Consider the following 15,991-nt stretch of genomic DNA (forward strand, 5'->3'; position numbering starts at 1 on the left):
TAAGACAGAGTTGTTTTTTTATTTAGTGTACTAGATATGACAATACATATATTTGAGTAATTTATCTTTTCAAAGATAACAGCTTTGTGAAAGTGAAAAGTCTACAGACTGATGGAGAGAAATCAGATTATATATTAAAATACACAAACATAAAAACACTTAAAAGAAGAATACAAAATGTATCAACAGTAAATAAGGCTTCATAAGCAATTACAGTAAAAAAAAAAAAAGAACTCAGGACCTTGATTCTATAGTTGAGCTCTGCATTAGGATTCTTAAGCAATTACAGTATGCTGTAAGGTGGTATAACGGAAGTTGCACAAAAAAGGTTGTCTGTCCTTTATTTAAAATAATTTGTTGAAAGCATATTTTATTTTCCAGAATGATATCATGTTACAGCAACATGACAATTTAAAAAAAGTGTACTGTCCCCCCTCATCTTTTCACAATTTCCATGGCCGATTAACAAAAGAACAGAAGGTTGCAGATTTCTCAGAACAAAGATATGAGCCAGTGATCATTTAATGCACAATTAGCAAATCAGGTTTATTGGCCCCTGCATGTTTGTGGATTGTAAATGTGAAAGGTGGACTGAAATGACAGTGAACTCCTATTATTCCAATACAATGAATTAGTGTTCTGAAATTAGAACACATTTAAAAAACCAGCCCCTACTGCAGTATTTTCAGTCATATACAGTTATATCATCAATTTTTACTGTGAAGATTTTAGAATTCAGAACAATTGAGCTAAATGTAGCAAAACAACAAATCTATCATCATATTACAAACCACCACCACGCAAAACCACCGCCTTTTCTAAGAAGGCTCTTTAAGAGACACATTGATAAATCCTGGATAAATGCATACAAGCATGGTGCCACACAATCAAGTGGCAACAAATCGTGCTCTTTAATCACACTCTTTTCTAAAACTTTGTCATCATGGGCCTTATTTTATGAAGAGAATATGTCAATATGAGATCCAAATCCCAAGAAGAACACATCAGCTACTGCCAACTTGCATATAAGCCAATACCTTGCCAATTCAGTTTACACTTTGAAATATACTCTATAATATACTCAAGATATAGCACAACATATAAGTGGGAACATTTGATTTCCCTGAAATGTGCAGTACACTTTGAAATGAATGTAAAATATTCTCCTTACATTTGGGATTTTACATTTCATCATATCTTATGTCTGAAAAGGGAACATACTGCAAATTAGAGATGGTGAAGCTGGTTTTAAGTGCAGGATTTAGGGCCTGAAGAGAAGCCTCACATGGACAGTCTCTGCACAGAAGTGCGTGTGGCTGGGAGGAGTGAAACTGGAGCCCTCTTAACTCCGCAGGGCCTCCAATCTGGACTGCATCTCCTCAAGGTCTTCCTCTGCCTCGTCCTCCGATGCTGCTGTTGCCCCTTGCGCCTCCACCTCTGGGAGGGCATCAGTCACTTTGCTGGGGGCTTTTCCAAGTGCACCTGAAATAAGAGAAATCACATGATTATTTTCAATTTGGCACCAAATTAAGTGGCAATAGGAGAGCAAGACTTCATGAACATCATGATGGCTAATACAATTTTCTGGAACTGTTTTTGCAAAACAACGCATTATAATTAGTTCAAACCAGCAAGTTGCAGAAAATACGTGAAAGCTCCTCCTCCTGTAGGGTTCATGCAACTCCTGAAATTGGGAAGATACTCATTGAACCCAAGCCCTTTTCTGTGTGGAAGTAGCAATTGCATGCATAATGTGCATCAGATCCAATTTACGTGCCTTGTATCACCAGTTACCTGCAGTGTGGAGAAGGTGACTTACCTGCTGTGATCTCGAATAGGATTTTGTCCACTTCCTCCTCTGCTGCTTCCTCCATCTCATCCTCATCCTCCATGCCTTCAAATGTGTCTTCCAACATCTCTTCAATTATTCCAGCCTGGAGATCACAGCCATTCACTTTTACTTATTTATTGTGGTTTTCATTGAGTGTTAGTTGCTTAATGTTGCCATTTAACAACAGTAATAGTAGCAGATGCAGTAGTGCTTGCAGTAATAGAATGATAGACCAGTATTGCATTACATTACATTACATGCATTTAGCAGATGCTCTTATCCAGAGCGACGTACAACAAATTGACATATATATATGAAGTATAGAGGGACAATTGCTGGACACCTAATGTTGGTAGTAGCTATGTAGCTTTAAATGGATAAACAGAAGACCGACTTGAAGTAGTTCACAAAAATTGCCTACACTGTTCCGAAAAAGTGGAACAGCAGCATTTGCTGTTGACGAATCCCACATAAGAGATCACAGAACACATGTAAAATGTAGGTCGCTCTGGAGAGGGCCGTCTAATGTATTCGTTAAATTAGCCTGATTAATATGAGTAATACAGTAGCCTACTAACATCATCTGCAAACATGCCGGTGTTAAGAAGCCGGGGAGCAGCCTCACGTTAAAACATCAGTGCATGTTAATTACAGATACAGTCGTATGAAAACGTTTGGGCACCCCTGACAATTTCCATTATTTTAATTTATAAATCATTGGGTGTTTGGATCCACAACTTCATTTTGATCTATCAAATAACTGATGGACACAGTAATATTTCAGTAGTGAAATGAGGTTTATTGGATTAACAGAAAATGTGCAATATGCATCAAAACAAAATTAGACGGGTGCATATATTTGGGCACCCCAACAGAAAAATCACATCAATGTTTAGTAGAGCCTCCTTTTGCAAAAATAACAGCCTTTAGACGCTTCCTATAGCCTCTAATGAGTGTCTGGATCCTGAGGTATTTTGGACCATTCCTCCTTACAAAACATCTCCAGTTCAATTAGGTGTGATGGTTGCCGAGGATGGACAGCCCGCTTCAAATCATCCCACAGATTTTCAATGATATTCAAGTCTGGGGACTGGGATGGCCATTCCAGAACATTGTACCAGTTCCTCTGCATGAATGCCTGAGTAGATTTTGAGTAGTGTTTTGGGTCGTTGTCTTGTTGAAATATCCAGCCCAAATATCCAAAGTAACTTCAACTTTGTGACAGATTCTTGAATATTGAGTGGAATCCATGCAACCCTCAACTTTAACAAGATTCCCAGTACCGGCACTGGCCACACAGCCCCACAGCATGATGGAACCTCCACCAAATTTTACTGTGGGTAGCAAGTGTTTTTCTTGGAATGCTGTGTTCTTTCGCCGCCATGCATAACGCCCCTTGTTATGACCAAATAACTCAATCTTTGTTTCATCAGTCCACAGCACCTACAAAATGAAGCTGGCTTGTCCAAATGTGCTTTTGCATACCTCAAGCGACTCTGTTTGTGGCGTGTGCGCAGAAAAGGCTTCTTCCGCATCACTCTCCCATACAGCTTTTCCTTGTGCAAAGTGCGCTGTATTGTTGAACGATGCACAGTGACACCATCTGCAGCAAGATGACCTTGTAGGTCTTTGGAGGTGGTCTGTGGGTTATATTTGACCATTCTCACCATCCTTCGCCTTTGCCTCTCCGAAATTCTTCTTGGCCTGCCACTTCTGGCCTTAACAATAACTGTGCCTGTGACCTTCCATTTCCTCACTATGTTCCTCACAGTGGAAACTGACAGCTGAAATCTCTGAGATAGCTTTTTGTAGCCTTCCCCTAAACCATAATGCTGAACAATCTTTGTTTTCAGGTCATTTGAGAGTTGTTTTGAGGCCCCCATGTTGCCACTCTTCAGAGGAGAGTCAAAGAGAAGAACAACTTGCAATTGGCCACCTTAAATACATTTTCTCATGATTGGATGCACCTGTATATGAAGTTCAAGGCTTAATGAGCTCATCAAGCCAATTCTGTATTCCAATTAATCAGAGTTAAGTAGTTACAGGTATTCAAATCAAAACAAAACAAAATGACAAGGGTGCCCAAATTTATGCACCTGTCTAATTTTGTTTTGATGCATATTGCACATTTTCTGTTAATCCAATAAACCTCATTTCACTACTGAAATATTACTGTGTCCATCAGTTATTTGATAGATCAAAATGAATTTGCGCATCCAAACACCCAATGATTTATAAATGAAAATAATGGATATTGACAGGGGTGCCCAAACGTTTTCATACGACTGTAGTGTTACGGTTCCCATTTTGAAATGAATTGGTGCCAAAGGCTTACCGTCAAAAGTTTTGGAACTGGAGAAAGACGGATAGACACGTGGAATTTCCTAGAAATTTGCTTTTCTAGGTGGTGTACGGCTTCAAATGTTACAACCTTTTCAGAGTTGTGTGATTTAGTTGTGCCGGAGCACAAGAATTCAGTTTCCACAACATATCAGCGAATGTGGAGCATGTCAGAAAAGCTGCATGTCAGAAAGCTGCTACAAGGTGTTCACGGCGGGTGCGGTGAATTGCACTTTAACCAGAGCCAACCCTGTGTCTCTGCTTGAACAAATTAAAGAGAAGAGCGGTCTTCACAGGGACAAACTCTCTGAGACATTGCCAGTCACCCCCCAAAATCCACAGAGCCACTGCAGCCAAAAGGGGAGCTAGTGGAACTCTCTGGGAATGTCTCCAGTGTAATGAAATCCCTGAAACTACTCCAGGTGACTTTACAAACTCCACAGAGCCACTGCAACTTAAAGGGTAACCCGTGTCCCGAACACTCTGTGTCCCCCCCATTATCCCATGAGGAACTGATTGCAGAGCAGACAGGTGATCCTACTTTTACTGCTCCCTTTAACATGGTTGGTTCTGAAGTTTTTCCTTGTTTTATCCAAGGTGGTTTATTCGTGCAACAATGGGCAGCCCACCAAAATTCTTTGGGTGGTGGTCCAAAGAATAACTGTTTGGGGACGCTATGTTACGATAATATTAGTGCTAGTCATGCATGATGATCATTTTTGGACGCTGGGGCACCCCCCTTTAATGGGTGGGGGTGTTACAGTTCCCAGTTTTTTTCGGTTTGGTTTCTCCCTATTGCTTTGTTCTCAGGTGATGTGCTGGGTGGGGGTGTGGCTGAAGATAATTGTAAGCACCTTGTTGGACTTGAGAAAGCCCCAGGAAGGCCCGCTTCCTTACTTGCATCGTGTCTTTGGCATTAGAGCAGGAGAAAGCTGAAAATGTGTACTTTTTCAATCTACTTTCAGATTTCATAATAAATCTTAGATAAAAGGTTATGGTCGTTCAAAGATGCTAAATCGAGTCACTTGCCTATTTTTTTTTTATATTTGAAGTTCAGAAGTCATACACCAAGTGGTACTAGTAAGCCATCAAACATTGAAAGAAAATTGTTAAGTGGCACGATTTAGCATTTATTAGTGAGCATAACTTTCTATCTGAGCAGTAAAAAAAGGAAAGTAGACAGAAAATTACATGTTTTTTCCTGCTTTAATGCCAAAGATATAATACCAAATAGATATAAGATATAAGGCTAATGTTTAGCATTTTCTTTGTTGAATATATAAAGAACATTTTACACAAATCTTGACAGTGTACAGTAGTTACAGAGCCAAGTTGCTACACAAACATTGCATTTTAAAAGGTAACGTTGAATGGAAGCAAAGCGGTGTAGCGGGTTTCAGACAGCAGAAACCCACTGTGACAACATTATCAAGTGAGCGTTCTAATGATGCGTTCTAAGCACATATTTGTGATCGTTTGGGCCAGTTCTGGAGTAATCTCAAAGAAAGGGCTAATTTTATATATTCTTTGTCGGATGTTAAATAAGTTGGATGTGGCCCTGCTAGCGCCAGCACAGGGGATGTGTATTGACCACCAGTCGCGGTCTTTCTAACAGTGGATACACTCTTAGAAAGCCATAAAAGGTGATGTGCATTCAACTAAGCTATATGATATTTTAGCTTTCAGAAAATAAGTAAATCCCATCTACTCTTCCCTGTGTTCTGTTTGGAAGACAGTGAGTCTAAGTTAGGCTCCAGGCTCCAGGCTCCAGGCTCCAGGCCCCAGCCTAGGGTGGCCTGTAGCGTAGTGGTTAAGGTAAATGACTGGAACCCCTCAGGTCGGCGGTTCTAATCCCGGTGTAGCCACAATAAGATCCGCACAGCCGCTGGGCCCTTGAGCAAGGCCCTTAACCCTGCATTGCTCCAGCAGAGGATTGTCTCCTGCTTAGTCTAATCAACTGTACGTCGCTCTGAGAGAGTCTGCCAAATGCCAATAATGTAATGTACATGACAATAAATATATAGGTTAAATATTTAAATATACCTAAAGCCTTAAATACCAAATACTTAAAGACAGAGAAAACAACCAATAAATAAACAACTTCCCCCGTGCGTGAAGTTTTTATGAAAACGGAAGCAAGGAAATGTGTGAATGAATAGGCTAACTAGGTACAATGTAGTCTTTTATTTTAAAATGACAGGATGCTTTCACAGGACTGCAAACAACACTAAATCAAAGAGCATTTTAGTGTCTGGGATAGTCAATAAGCAACCATAATCATAAACCCCATTCCTCAGGAGAAAAACTACTATTGTACAAATGTTAACTTCTGGTGAAAGTGGTCACTTCCCTGTGTTCTCTTCGTAACACGGTGAGTTTACACTATGCTTATACAAATAGCCCAAAGCACCCCCGCTAATTCCACCTCCGATTGAGTAACTGTGAGAAACTGTGACAACCGCTCATAAAATTTGATTTCACAAAACCACTTCTGTCAGACACACATACTTTAATCAGCCATATCTCCAAAACTGATTGGCCAATCCTGATAAGTGATACCTCATTTTGTAGCTCTGATCTTCTAGTTTCACTGATATGCGTGATGTTGGCATCGCGTCACATATTCAGAACAACGTCCTTCCCAAGTGTGTGGCAGTTGGCACAATCAAGTCCGCCCATCAACGACAGACATCTCCTAGCAACAGTCAATCTCCTCTGCCTGGAAACCAACCAATCTCTCCAGAGCACCAACAGGGCAAGATGAGTGTTTGCATGTCTGACCTTCATCATCTCCTTGGAGAGCTCCCTCATGGTGGCCTGGATCTCTGGGATTTTCACCAGGCTTTGCATGGACTTCATGACCTCTGTACTCTTCTGCAGAGAACCAGCCACACGCAATACAGCTGCACATGAAAACAGAACAGAAAAAGTACCCATTAACCCACCAACACAGCTGCACAACACAGTGCAGTGCATGTCAAACACTACATAATGCATATAAAAAAGCAGGAATGTTTTAACACAATGCATTTTTAGATAGATCCATACATTTTTCAGTTTTAACACAGCAGAACCACTCACATAGCTGGTTCTTCATGCTGAGCAGGACAGAGTTCATGTGGGCCTTGGACGTGTACAGCTTGTTTACAGCCCGTTTGGACTGGACCATCTCCTTCGCCAAGACTATGCACACATCCCTCTGCCCCTTCTTGGCAGCATCTTTGATGGACCTTTTCACCTTCTCCTGCTCCCTTTGAATGTCTGAGATACATATTCAGACAATGTTACCCATGAAAGACCACTCCAAGGTCGGTTTCAGAGAAAGTCGGTTTTCCATAGCCCTTATGCAAAAATATGCCAACTCCAAAAGATATAATGCAAAAATTAGTATTTCATGATAAACTTTGCCTATATCATGAAGTTAATCAATTTCATTCATACATGAAATTATAACAAAGATGATCAGAAAGGCTGTTTAAAATGAATACAGGGAATGATCAATAAAGTGTAAGTACCACAAGCCACGTGACAGTCCATACACAAACACTGACAACGCACATCTGCTTCCTTATGCCTCTCTTTCCTCCCGACTAACATTCTAATTGAAACTAACATTACATTTAGTGAGTGAATAACTGGATTAGTTACAAATATCACTTATGAGCCAAAGTGATGCTTCCCTTCTTGGCACTGCCGAAAGCAATACTATAGGTAAACCAAGTTATTCAGCCATGCCGATTCCACCACTACACATGCTAGGCAAACACAGCACCCCATTTTCCCTGCTCCCACTTCTGCCTTCATGCACACACTCATCTTCCTCAGTTAGCATTGTAATACATGTTTAGATTAGTCCATGTCTCTACTCTGTTTGTAGCCTAGTTAATATCTTATGTTTTTAAACCAGTATCTTTTTTGATGTTGCATGTACATGAGATAGCCTATCAAAGAACTCCATCCTTCAGATTATCCAGTAAATCTATGATTTAACTATATTTGATCGTATATACAGTACTGTGCAAAAGTTTTAGGCAGGTGTGAAAAAATGCTGTAAAATAAGAATGCTTTCAAAATATTTGTGCAATTTCTGCAAATGGAGTTGGGGATTGATACTTGGCAGATACTTGTCTATCATGCAATAACATCAGGGAGGCATCTGATTGGCCCCAAATGTATTCTACAGCTGGACAATGACCCCAAACATACAGCCAATGTCATTAAGAACTATCTTCAGCATAAAGAAGAACAAGGAGTCCTGTAAATGATGGTATGGCCCCCACAGAGCCCTGATCTCAACATCATCGAGTCTGTCTGGGATTACATGAAGAGACAGAAGCATTTGAGGCTGCCTAAATCCACAAAAGAACTGTGGCTAGTTCTCCAAGATGTTTGGAACAACCTACCTGCCAAGTTCCTTCAAAAACTGTGTGCAAGTATACCAGTGTCACACTGAATGGTGTCACATTTTTAGACAAAATGAAGGACAGAAAAGGACTACTGAAAAAAAGAAATATAAACATATAAACAATCAGAATTCTGCCTCAACTCACCTCGAATTTGCCTGTCAATCACTCGCATCTCCTTCCTGATTTTGACTGACCATTCATTGACCTGCAAAGGCAGGCAGACGTCAGGTATAAAGAAATGTGATGGCTGCATTTATAGTTCAAATCTAATGGCAGTGGATTTCACCATCCTCATACACTAGTCATACACTGCAAATTACAGAAGAAGCATTTGCATTTTTCACCTTTTTTACTTCAATCCACCTTTTGGGTCCCCAGGGGCCATCATTTGCATAAATAAAAAATGGAGGCCACTGATTTATGCAAATAATCCTACATGGTGGACTGAAGGAAAAAATATCTAGGGGTCTAGGCCAGTGGATCCCAAACTCGGTCCTGGGTATACCCCTCTGTATGCTGGTTTTTGTTCCAACCCTAATTTCCTTCAAATAACTTTAACTAGCAATTAAAGAGTACCTGTATCCAAAATGAGAATATGCCTACATCTGTCCAATATATCATAAAAATAAATTTAGTCATGCATAACAACATTTCATTTATTTTTATGGGACTACATTGGTCCCGTTACACTTCAGTGAGCAGATATATTGCCGAATACTTTCTGGAAAAAAATGCCAATCTTCTCCTGCAGCAATAGGAGGTTTAATTGTACCCACAACCAAGGGGTCCAGGAGGACAACTAAGCGACGAGTAAGTAAATATCTACCTTACAAGCGGCATCAAAATCTTGGTTGTGGATACGTCTTCCAATTAATCCTCCTATTGCTGCAGGAGAAGTTGGTAAGTACTGTAGGATCTAGCAAGGGTTCAAAGTTATTATTGGCAGTAATCCGTGTTCGGTTTCTGCCAATAGCCGTTGCCCTCAATCCCATTCATGGCAGCAAAGTCTCTCCATCTCGGTAGGTAGGTTTCACAGTCCCCACACTGACACCAATTTCTGTTCTCACTCCTCTGCTCTCTGTTAGCTTCAGCTGCCTCGTCTTCCGCTGTCCATCTCTGTAAATTCCGGTTCAAAACTGTAAGATTGTATTTCGTTGTCAAAATCGAAAAGCTTGTCCTCCAATTCGGCAAAGTCAGAGCTGGGCACCATATTGCTCAGGCTAGCCAAGTTAGGTTACATGATATTTGTATGCTAATGTTGCCGTATTTTCATGGGAGTGTCATGTGATCGCCTGGATGGGTGGCCGCCCATAAACCAGTCTCAGCGTTCAAAGGTGATTGAGTTCGAGCACACGTTACCTTCTGGGAAACACAGGCTGGAGAATCAAGTTGTCAAGTTTTGCCCCATATTTAGGAAACGGCTGCACTGACACGAGATTTTTAAAAGGCCTACACGCAGAATGTAAGCATTTAATCCAAATAATCTCAATTGAAACAAGCATGACAGTGCCCCTTTAATTAGGTAGCTAAATATGTGTAATTTATCATTTTTACCCCATAAATGTATCAATACAGGGCAGGTTTGCCTTGTTATAATTTGCTTTGCCTTCAAATTCTTCATGAATTCCAAAGGGATAGTTTTGGTGGCCCGGTGTCAACACTTTCACGATTTAGGAGCCTACTGATTCACTCCAGTCTTTTATCAGTTAAATGTAATTGAACACTTTTTATAACATTTTTCTGCAAAATCTTGCAATATAGTTCAATAACCACAACATGAACATTGAAATTTTATTCTTTCTGGTATGCATACCTATTTGAAAAAATGTGGTTTAAGGTGGTAAATAATGTGAAAAGTACCTAATTACTTAAAATTAACATCTTGTTAAAATTCTTGAATTGCAATTGTTGTTTAAAGTTGGAAAGAAAACAAGCATTCACAGGGGTACTCCTGGACTGAGTTTGGGAACCACTGGTCTAAGCTACAATCAGGCATTCTTCTATAATTTGTAGTATTTGTTGGCTTAGTTTGGGGGCCTACTAAATAATTACTTTTCATAGTAATATTAATGTAAAAACCGATTTATTGTCTTTGAATTGCATATACATTTTAGACATTTAACTGAAACTCTTATACTGAACAACTTTCGATACAATCCTTTACACACAATCCACTTTAGCTGGATATTGATTGATGCAGAGCAGGTAAGTACCTTGCTCAAGGGTTCAATGGCAGTGCCTCAACTGGGGAATTGAACCTGCAACCTTAGATTTCCAAGCCCACTTCCCTTGGACTTCCTTAAAGATGGCTTTCCCCATTCCCCCAAAAATCCCACAACCAGGATTTTTGCAAGCAAATTTTAATTAGAAAATTTCAAGCGTGTTCACGTGTAATGGCTCAATGTTTTGCCTTAAATTAACCTAAACATTTGCATTGTCAGCCAAATGAAAATACATCCAAAGACAATGTAGTCATTATTTTTAAACAGCAATGTCGTAACAACTATAAATGTCATACAAGGTAACATGCAAATAAAAAAAGAAATTAACTGAACAAAATGATAACATATAACATGTTCGAACCCAATGATATAAAAAAGTAATGTGCGCGTCAGAGCAACCAACTCAAGAGGAAAATCACACTAACTAAAAGTTTATATATGCAATTTATTTACAAAGCTCATTATTTCGCAAATTGTGTAACGCGTCTCCAGACCACGAAACATTCGCTACATCCCAACTGTAACAATACATTAGCTAGACTAACTCAGCTACGTTACTGGCTGCAGTATTTTTGTTGCTTTAGCCTAACGTTGTGTACGGAGCAATAACATTAGGCTACTGTCGGTACACTTTAAGATTATCACAGTCAACTTCTTATTATCGGGCCTACGGATCTGAAGCAACAACAGCCACCTAGTTAGCATATAACCAGCTCAATATTATCGTCTACTCAAATATACCGTTACACTAGCTACCTAGCTAACTTCCGCTGAATTATGCCTGCCGTGACACCGATATGTATAGCTACAATATACAATCCTTACAACTTCGTCAGTAATGTTGACTGTTCGCTAGTCTACGCCAGCTGACAACTAGGCTACGACTGCTAATGTTAATCAAACATCCATAGCGGCGAAGTGAACTGCTAAAATTAGCAACACGAATCTGGTTTGTTTACCAGATCTTTCGGTGGCTTTTCTTGCGTTCGTCCAAAGAGTCCCATTACAAAGCCTTGGATCGGTCTTGGCAATTTACCAAGTGTGAAATGATATGAACCACACGGAGCTCAGTCATACAGCCAACAATCTTATTTACAACACGGACCCACTTCCGGCGAATCTTATGACGTCACATGCGATTAGCCCATAGACATATATACATAGAAGCCGCGACCGAATCCGCCCGCTGTAGCGATGGGAGAACCGTCCGCCATATTGGTCCGGGCAAGACTGTCCTGTAAACACATACAAGTAAACGGGGAAGTTGCGGTCTTTCTGGATAAAAAGCACTATAACGTTTACATTTCTAAACCGATTTCAACGAGTCGTTGATATATTCAAGGAGTTGTGTACATTTTTTTTGGTCTCCAATTACTTAAAATATGGATAGTTAGTCTATAATCTCTGCTAGACGCTCAAGAGAGGATGTGTCAACATGAACTGAATTACTTACGTGGTGGAAAATAATTAATTGTCAGAAGGAATAAATACTCCCGTTTGTCAAGCATGGATGTGTCTTATTTTACTTGGTTAATACTTGTGGAGACGCTCCTATATAATTTAGTGTACATAAAATGTGCATAGTTTTTTTACATTGTGGAATTTTTTTTTTTTTAATGAAAGTCCTCCGGCTTGAAGTATTCAAGTATTGAAGTACTCACTGGCTGAAAAACCTTCCCTTCTTACAGCTATTTCCCACTGCGTCCTCAACTCCTTCTGTTTGGGAAACCTTCAAAATGTGAGAAAAAAAAGTAATCTAGCCAGCAAACTACAATTAGTTTCATAACATGTCAATCGCTCAGCCGAAACGATAAGCTAAACGATAATCAATATTTCATAACTTTAGAAATCAAATAAACTAAATTTACTTTTTAACTTATTTGATTTCTACAGTCTCAGATTTCGTACCTACACCGAGTGTTATCGCTAACGTTAGCTACTGATGTTAGTCTGACTGGTGTTCAACTAGTTCGCACTCAAAATAATGCCGTAATGCCCACAAACAAAAACAATTGTTTAGTCTTATCGGTGAAAGGTAATTCCCCGACATCTGTTTTGGATTGTGCGACGGTTCGTACAGCCCCAGGCTACACACGACGCATCTTTATCCAGTACAGTCCAGTCCATTCCTGTGTAGAGCTATGGTAAATTTCCCGGACCAATATGGCGGCGACGTTGACGTACGATCCAGCGGCGTCTATGTAGCGATACATGTCTAAGCGATTAGCCATTCAAAATCGCCAAATCTTTCAAAGCCATCCATCCATCCATCCATTATCTTAACCCACTTATCCTGAACAGGGTCGCTGGAGCCTATCCCAGCATACATTGGGCGAAAGGCAGGAATACACCCTGGACAGGTCGCCAGTCCATCACAGGGCGCGCACACACACACACACACACACACACACACACACACACACACACACACACACACACACACACACACACACACACACACACCTGTGGGCAATTTAGACTCTCCAATCCACCTAACCTGCATGTCTTTGGACTGTGGGAGGAAACCGGAGTTCCCGGAGGGGACCCACGCAGACACGGGGAGACGGGGATTCAAACCCAGGACCTCCTTGCTGTGAGGCGGCAGTGCTACCCACTGCACCATCCGTGCCGCCATCTTTCAAAGCAACAAAGTAAATTCTACTGGAGGACATTTGCTGGAGAAGGGCTTGCCTCCCGGGCTTGCCTCCCGCCAATACTGCAATAAAAGAATACAGTTAAATCAAGGAGATTCATTTTAAACTTCTGCACAAAATATATCCGACCAGGCGAAATGCACAGATATAGCCTACAGCTCTTGTACTTTCTGAGGTAGAAAAACACATATAAAAAATACATTCTAGAAATATCTAGGATATTTTCAACCACTAAGAAAACATATTCCTTCAAGCTGAAATATATTATCTGTTATTATGACAACATAAATAAGACTTTGCAATATGCAGTGAACTTTTTTATTCTTGTAGCCAAATGTTTTGTTCATAAACAGAAATTCTCAAACTCCCGTCCTGCCATACATCTTCTTTTCATTTAATTAGTTTTGCTTATAATTAAATCAGTAAATTAAATTAAAACACTAAATGAGTATAACATTTTACAAGAATATTGTTGAAGAATCCCCTGATGAATTGTAACCAATTAACATTATTTTTAATTCAGTTATAATTGTATTACTGTAACCATTTAATGTATATTTATTATATATATTATTTGTATTTTTTTTATTTTTGCCATTTGCTATCAATTATGCTCGATGTATGGTTATTTTGTCTTGTTTTTATTTATTTTATTGTTGTATTAATGGACTCCTGTTCCAATGTTCATATATCTTGTTGTACTTCAACAAATAAAGCAATCACTATGTGGCAAACCTTTTCCACTTTGTGTCCCCTGACACTTTCTGTCAGTTCATTACAGTTGCACACTGAGGACCGGGGTTCGATTCCCGGGCCTGTCAAAAGCTGAGTTTGGCCAGCTCTCATGCAGCGGCATAATTGGCTCGCTGCTCCAAGGGAGGGATTCAGCAGGGATTAGTAGGGATCGCCATGTGCAGGATCGCCTCAAAATTACGGTTGCAGGCTTTGAGACGAGACGGCTTGAAGAAGACATTATTGTTCTCCCTCTGGGCTGCTGAAGGGACGGGGTCCTAAGCAGTGTATGCCCAGCTAACACAAATTGGGAGAAAAAGGGAAAAATTAGGGGGGAAAAAAAATGGACAAATGCTATATTGAAAGGAACAGTGGGTAGAGGAAGTGTTTGCTTCAACATGTAATACAAATAGCTGTTTTTCATTTAACAATCTATTTGAAGACAAAGAAGGATTTACAATAATAAACTGTACCATTAATCTGCATATGATCAAAAGAAATTCTAAATGGGACAGAGGCAAATTTTAAAGCAAGATATTTTCATTTTTTACTGTTTATGAATGTATCTTTATGTGCAAAACTGTTTGGGAGCCCTTTTGGATTATTCTTTGTTACTTTAAAAAAAGATGATTACTAAGGACCAGACCCAGGTGATGTACTTCAATGAGTCAGGTGAGTATAATTCCAGGGCTTTCGGAATAAAAACTGCAGTTATGTCTGGTGTTAACAACCATCTAAACAGTTGTCCAAGGATTTCAGAATGAAGATGGTTAATTTCCACCAAGAGGGAGAAGGCTCAAAAAACTCGCAATGTTTCAACCTACCTACAGTCCCCCCAAAGGTATTGGAACAGCAAGGCCAATTCCTTTGTTTTTGCAATACACTGAATACATTTGTGGTTGAGATAAAAAGATGAACATGAGACAAGAGTTCAGAATTTCAGCTTTTATTTCCTTGTATTTACACCTAGATGTGTTAAACTACTTAGAACATAGCACCTTTGGTATCAGAGAAAATTTTAGTAAAAGAAGGTAAATAACACTTAATATCTGGTAGCATTTTGTTCCATTCTTCTTTTGTGATGCTTTTCCTGGCTTTTACGGCAGCCTCTTTTAGTTGTTTTACGGTTGATTGAGATACCTTCACCTCTGCCCTGTGGACATTATGATGTCACTGACTGGAGTTTTTATTCACAGCTTCCGCTGTCGTTTTCCATGGTCAACCTGTTCGATGCGTTTATCAGGGCATGTTGTCCAAGCTATCCCCAAGGTTGTACAAGCTATCCACAATGCTTGTGCAATGGCTCCGATTGATTTCCCCTCTTTTCTAAGCTTCAAGATAGCTTGCTTTTCTCCCAAAGACAGCTCTCTGGTCTTCATGTTGGTTTATCTTCTTTTTTTTTTTAACCATTTGTTTATTTATTTAATAAACAAGAATACACAAAAACAGAATAGAAGGAAATGTTTACATTAACACTCGTTTTAAAGTATACACATACACAAAATCCTACATACTCATTCGTTCCCATGTGCATGCATGCATATACCTACGTACACATATGGCTAGGTAGTTTTACACATACTGTGGTGCCTCGGGGTGGATCCTGAGGTGCAGTGGGTGGGCGCAGCTGGAAACCAGACACAGGAGATAGCAGATATCAGAAAAAATTATAATTTTTATTTTTTCTGTGTTTTTTTTCCCGGGGTATTGGTGATAGCGCCCCCCCTCAGGGCAAGGGTAGGGGAAAACTGGAGAAATAAAAGGGGCCAATCAGGCAAAAATAAACTAAGGTTCTTCCCAGACCGG

General features: G+C 39.8%; 1 protein-coding gene across 2 annotated transcripts; it reads right to left on the bottom strand.

The window, feature by feature from the left end:
- Positions 1-11,906, bottom strand: chmp3 (charged multivesicular body protein 3). Of its 2 annotated transcripts, none has more exons than XM_061252115.1 (6): positions 11,759-11,906; positions 8,722-8,782; positions 7,253-7,432; positions 6,953-7,074; positions 1,820-1,934; positions 1-1,482 (listed from the first exon to the last, which is right to left on the bottom strand). In XM_061252115.1, exons 1-6 carry the CDS (start codon positions 11,801-11,803, stop codon positions 1,343-1,345), a joined length of 663 nt encoding a protein of 220 aa, XP_061108099.1. In that variant the 5' UTR covers positions 11,804-11,906; the 3' UTR covers positions 1-1,342. The 2 variants fall into 2 exon arrangements, with proteins under 2 accessions (XP_061108099.1, XP_061108100.1); XM_061252116.1 differs by lacking the exon at positions 11,759-11,906 and adding an exon at positions 10,791-11,708.
- Between the last annotated feature and the right edge of the window lie 4,085 nt (positions 11,907-15,991).

This window comes from Conger conger, chromosome 8, assembly GCF_963514075.1.
Source record: "Conger conger chromosome 8, fConCon1.1, whole genome shotgun sequence".
In the NCBI taxonomy this organism is placed as follows: domain Eukaryota; kingdom Metazoa; phylum Chordata; class Actinopteri; order Anguilliformes; family Congridae; genus Conger; species Conger conger.